The sequence below is a fragment of the Nicotiana attenuata genome, unplaced genomic scaffold (genome assembly GCF_001879085.1).
Source record: "Nicotiana attenuata strain UT unplaced genomic scaffold, NIATTr2, whole genome shotgun sequence".
Classification (NCBI taxonomy): domain Eukaryota; kingdom Viridiplantae; phylum Streptophyta; class Magnoliopsida; order Solanales; family Solanaceae; genus Nicotiana; species Nicotiana attenuata.
Window position 1 is genome coordinate 119,679 of NW_017671377.1, and position 6,247 is coordinate 125,925.

At 34.9% G+C, this 6,247-nt stretch overlaps 1 protein-coding gene across 1 annotated transcript; it reads right to left on the minus strand.

Annotated features, from left to right (window-relative positions):
• Window positions 1-210: 210 nt before the first annotated feature.
• Window positions 211-5,718, minus strand: LOC109207902 (glucomannan 4-beta-mannosyltransferase 2-like). The gene is made up of 9 exons (XM_019370902.1): window positions 5,214-5,718; window positions 4,996-5,094; window positions 4,268-4,520; window positions 2,798-2,908; window positions 1,913-2,049; window positions 1,697-1,810; window positions 1,400-1,599; window positions 1,099-1,296; window positions 211-974 (listed from the first exon to the last, which is right to left on the minus strand). The coding sequence occupies exons 1-9, from the start codon at window positions 5,520-5,522 to the stop codon at window positions 815-817; spliced, it is 1,581 nt and encodes a 526-aa protein (XP_019226447.1). The 5' UTR covers window positions 5,523-5,718; the 3' UTR covers window positions 211-814.
• Between the last annotated feature and the right edge of the window lie 529 nt (window positions 5,719-6,247).

Sequence of the window (6,247 nt, forward strand, 5' to 3'; positions counted from 1 at the left end):
CACAATATGATTCAAGGGTCTCAAAAGTAGAAAATAAATATACTAGTAACCATCACCAAAGATCTGTGCAGAACTTGGAAAATGACCAAGAAAACATTTATTGTCATATTTCTTTAACAATGCTAATAATCATTTCAATTGTCTAAACATATATTTTAGAAAATAGATGTCTATGTACTATAAAGTGGAAACCAGAAAAGGAAAGTGACAAAAAGATCGAATAGAGCTCAGCCACTTTATATACTTTTCTTATAATACAACAAATAAAAGACAAATAAACTGTTCAAGTTCCAACAATAGACTTTAACTAAACAGAAAAAAAAAAAAGAGTAAATCACTGAGACGTCAAATTCCTTGAATCACTAACTCCTATATATTGAAAGAGTCTTGAGGCTAGAATGACAAAAAAAAAAATGTGATTACAGAGTTGGCCCTTTTTGCCATATCATGAGGTTATTCCCCTCTCCAGAAAGCTGAGAGATACAATAAGCAAACAAAAAAATGACTTACAAGCCAAAGAAAGATAATGTCACACAACTAAAATGCACTCTAACAAGTAAAAAATATAATCTATCTATTGCTAATCCGTCTGCTATTTTCAGCTTCAGCGTTCATTGCTCCTTTAACAATTCATCCATTTTACGTTGTCGTCATCCTGAGTTTTCTGCCCAAAGATGGATGATTTTCTTGAATTTACCCATCCAAATGGTTGCAGGGAAAGTACTTCATATAACTTATATTTCTGTGTAGACGAAATAAACAATTGTTGGCAATAAAACTCCGGCTAGTAGCGGGAAAGCTGCTGCTGCTGCTGCTAAGAGGGGACTATAGTGCCAACATAGCCAAATCCAGCAATGGTAAAGGTAATGACTTGCAGGAAAACATAGATAAAGTACACTCGCTTCCCATAAAGAACATCATATAAACCACAGAAGAAAAGGAACACCGCAAATCCCAATTCTTGTGGAAGAATCCTGTACAAATTAGAACAAATTGACTGTTAAGATAGAGCGGATGGCTATTGAAAATGTAAACATATAAAAAGATCACATTCATATTACAACCATTTAGTGGTATTAAGAAGTGGAGTTTTCTCACCTGTCTCCAAATAGAGGTCCTCGGGCTTTCTTGACTGGTTTAGACTTTTCTTTGTTCTTGAGAGTATCACCTAGTTTCTCAGTCACAACCCATTCGTTAGCCCTCTTTGCCTCGAGCAAACCAATGAATGTAGCCTTGGTTCGGTGGAAAGCCATCACGTTCTCAAAGAGAATCCAATAGAACAGTAAATGAATTGACCTGCAAATCCCATAATAAGCATATTAAAACATTGTGAAAGAGTTAAGGGAGAAAAGGGACACAAAAAGAGAAGTGGTTAGGATATGATGTTATAGTAGTAGACCTTGGAGTTCCAACAGAGTTGAGAGTGGTGATGATACAAGGGATGTAAATGGCACCCCATAGTGGGACTTCAACTTCAGGAACCAATAGTGTCAATGGAAGAACAACACAGAAGAAGAAAAATGTAACCATGTGAGCTATGATCTTTCGGACGAAAAAGAAGCTGTAGATAACATAAAACTTCTTCCAAACATTCACTCTCTGCAAACAGAAGACAAAAAAAGATACTTCTTATCTTAGTCATGTTCCTTTGTTTCATATTAAATGGAATACTATCATTAGACAGACAACTACTGACCTTGTTCCTAACAATCTCCATCACCATTTTCCTGAACAAATTGGCAGGGCCACAAGACCAACGATGCTGCTGAAAACGGAAGGCTTTGAATGTACTGGGAAGTTCACTTTTCACCTAGAGTAAAAACCAAAGAAAACAACAAGAAATTTTACTAGTACTCCCTCAGACTAGAAAGTTTTCAAGCATTGTGGTCCAGTGAGGAATTTTATCAAATACCTGGAGGTCACCAAGGTAAACAAACTTCCAGCCCTTAAGACTAGCTCTAACAGCAAGGTCCATATCCTCTACAGTTGTTCTGTCCTTCCATCCACCAGCTTCATTAATAGCTGCTATTCTCCATACGCCACCAGTCCCTGTAAAACGTTGAATTTTTTTGTGTTACACATATGCTTCAAGGACAAATCCATTACACTAATGTGTCAAATTAACATACTTTAGGCTCAATTAAGATTAATGTATTTATAAGGATAGTGTCATGGCCAGCATTTACACACCTCAATGACTACCTTCCAATAGTGTAGGTGCCGAATAACTCTGCCCACCAAAATGTACTGCCCACCAAGATGTGGACAGATAAAAAAATGACCTTGTATTTTTACCTCTGCTCAGTATTAAATCGCGGTCCTCCATAATTTTCATTTTGATTCATCAACAATTAAGCTACACCCCTGAATGCTAGCTCATTACAGCATCTAAATATATTCAAGAATATTCTTATTAAAAAATTCCGACAGATACAGGTCCTCTTGATTGATTTTCTTATTAAATTAAATAAAACAAAGAGAAACGAATTTTAGCTTAATTAAGAAAAAAAAAAAAGGGAACAGTTTCCAATTCTAGAGGTCATAATTACTTGGCATTAGAACATGTGTGACTTCTGGTATGTTTCAATTAATAAAGGGTCAGAAATTAACTATAGGTGAAAGTGAAGCATGTGGGTATCAGCTTGATTCTTGCTACAGCTGCAAATGAGTTTAATTAATTACCCAACTCACTTTTTCTATTAAAATTTTAGTAGGTAGCATAGCACCGTCAACTGTGAAATAAATCAAAGTAATTGTAAAAAGCAATAAAGTAATACGTAATTCTTTCTCGTCTCACCATTGAAACCAAAGAATGCATGAGTGGATGAGCCCACTTCTTGCTCCACTGTAAAATGGTAATCTAGTGACATCTCTTGCATTCTTGTTAATAAACATTCATTTGCATTCACTGCAATAACCATAAAATAAAACAATAATTTATTACATAACCAAGCATGTCCAATTAAACTCGTTAGTTTCGACTCGGACTAATATATATATATATGTATATATATATATATAAAAGGAGTAAAAAGTTTCCTACTAAGAATCAAAAAAAAAAAAAAAGGAGAGCTGTAAACAGCAAACAAAGTGTCGGTGAGAACAGTAGAGTAAGGGAAATGAAGAGACACGTGGAACTGACACAGTGGGAGGTGTACGAAGTGGACCCTGAGGCTCTGAGCGGAGCATAATTGCACGTGGAGTCACATTAAATGACAAATCTACCCCTCCTACAATCTCACCTCACTGTTGACCGTTACGTAATTAAAATCCGATTAGGTCCACGTTGTTCAACAAAATGACAAACCTACCCCGGTTATCCAGCAATTCCTCGCCGTTAACTCCGGGGGCTTCAACAAACGGACAGGATAATAACGTCATTACTCTACCGTTCGTGTCGCCGCCGATAAGGATGCTTCATTAAACTAGTATTTTCTTATTTCGTTTTCGTATTTAAGTTTCTTAAATGAAAAAACCTTAATTTTGGCTTAACATGCATGGGGTCCTAAGTTGGTACCAGAAACTTCAAAATCATCGTTATATAAATTAAAAGGACAGCTCAGTACACAAAATATCATGCATTTACGTACGATCCGGAGAAGGATCGTGTCCTAAGAGGTGTGGCGTAGACAACCTACTCTGATTCAAATATCATTGGTTTATTCTACGGTTCAAACCCGCAACCTATAAGTCACACAAAGACAAATTAACCGTTGCTCCAGGACTCCCCTTCGTAATGTAAACTATGTAATATAAAATTCCAATATTAATTTTGCCATAACTAATTATATTCTTCTTTTTATTATGACCTCCACCATTATCGCCATATATATATATATATATATATATATATATATAGTACCCAAAAACTCTGATTATAAAAGCAATTAAAAGTGTACTATATGTGAATTTGTTATGATCTAAGCCCGTGATGTACGGAATATCAATGGAGAAAGTTTGTTATAAACGTCATCCTAACTCCCGTGACTGATGGAGTCTTAATGGACCCACAGAAAATGCAGCAAATCTTTCCACGAAGTATAGTAACTGTATAATCTAAACTTTTTATATTTAGCGTCTTAAAATGCATATGCTTAAACGTGCACTACTTAAATTAGTAACAGTGACACTGTTCACTAGGACCACCGACACTTTCCTATAGCAACAACAAAATGTAATTAATGAACAATCAATATCTCAAATTCAAGTTAGTCGAAATCAGCTTAAATGCAATTGACGGCAATTAGAAGATAAATTCAAGTCTTACCAAATCGCCATCTACCCTGAACCAGGGCGATCTCCGGGTTATGAACGAGAAACGGGATGGATCGACGTAGAAAATCCGGTTCAGGCCGGAAATCGGCGTCGAAAATTACGACGTACTCGCAATCTTTGACGTAATTATGCTTTAGTCCTTCTTTAAGAGCTCCAGCTTTGTAACCACCACGGGATTCTCTAATTTGGTACGTTATGTTTAGTCCTTTGCTTGCCCACCTTAAGCATTCTGTCTCAACCATATCCTATAGTATAATAAATGCTTCATTAAGGAAACATAAACCAATAATAATCGTTATTAATTGAGTTGCATAAGAAATTTAAGGGAAATAATGTCGGTTTTGGTAGGTGAATAATGTGTCATAAAAGCTCGACATTCTCAATTAAAACTAAATTAAATGCTTAGAAAAAGGGCCAAAATTCAACAGTTGTAAGAAATTAGAGGGTCGGAATATATAGGAAGAAGTGTAAAAACTAAGTAAAGTACAAAACTCCAGATCTTATTATAAGGATTACATTACAAAGATCAAGGTACCAAACTTGAAATCCAAGCATTTTCTTAAAAAGCCTGTGATTAAAAAATATTTATCAATTAAGTATGCTGTTAAATGTAGTACCATGTGCTCTGTTGTTTGTATTTCGCAATGATTATGATGTAAATTGCAAACCAAAGATGCTTACATAATTACATTGGAAATTTTAAAGGACTGTTCGGGTTACCTTAATGATAGGATCAGTAGAATCATCAAGAACTTGAATCACAAGGCGATCCGACGGCCATGAAAGGTTACACGCAGCTCCAATAGAGATCTTATACACCTAAACCAAACAAGCCACAAGGATTTCAACAACAAACAACTAAACACAAATTAAACAAATCTCTACGTATTTTTAAGCAAATCGAGTAATTAAACACACAGAATGATGAATTGAGTTACCTCTCTTTCATTAAACATAGGGATTTGAACAAGAACCTTAGGAAAATCAGCACTACCAATTTCCAAATCATCATCAGCCATTGGTTCCCATTTATACCTTTTATCTGGTTTTTTCATAAAAAGCTTAACAATAATAATGACTATTCCCATATAAAGCCTCTCAATAAAAAGCATCAACTCCATTACTAAACAAATATACACTGCTGCCCTCAACAATGGCACTAACAATGGCGCCTTTAACACTTCCCACATCATTCCTATTTGCCCTGCTATATCAGAAGCAGTCGCCTGAAAAGTTGATTCCGCCATTTTCCAATACCACAAAAAAAAAAAATCGATAAATAGGTTGAATTATGCTGATAGTGTAATACTGCTCTGTTCGATTTATAAAACAGAGCAGTATTTCAGCATTGTAGAGAAACAAAGAAGGAAAGGGAGAGGAGAAGAGAGGAGTGGAATAGTGTAGAGAGTGTGAGTGTGTAGTGTGTAATTGATAGAGAGAGGGTTGGGGGAGTTTTATAGTCAGTTTTTGGACTTAATTTGGACTTTTCTATCTCAAAATAATCCCCTCTAATTTTTTTCCTTTTTTAATTTCTTTTAATAACAAGTGGATTTGCTATTTATATTGTTTTTAATTACTAAAAGACCCCAATGGAACATAACAATTCAAGATCCAATTATGGCGCAATTGGATCACTGTTCTAAATTGAAGAAATAAAAGGAAGCTCTTTCACTTTTCTAAGCTCCAATCATGGCGTAATTTAATTTTATATACGAAGCAAATTATAATTACAATCAAGTCGAGCTTAAAACAAGGCGATTGTTACAAGTAATTGATGTATTTGAACATTTTTTTACCGTTAAGTACGCGATGATTGTTTAAACGATAAGTATTTCAAACAGCTGTAAATTATATTTAAGCGAGTTAGTATATCCGTTATACTTGTCGTATTACATAATTTTTCACTAGATTCTATATAATAAATCGAAACATGAAATTCTGATATGTTAAGATCATGACTTGATCTTGTACT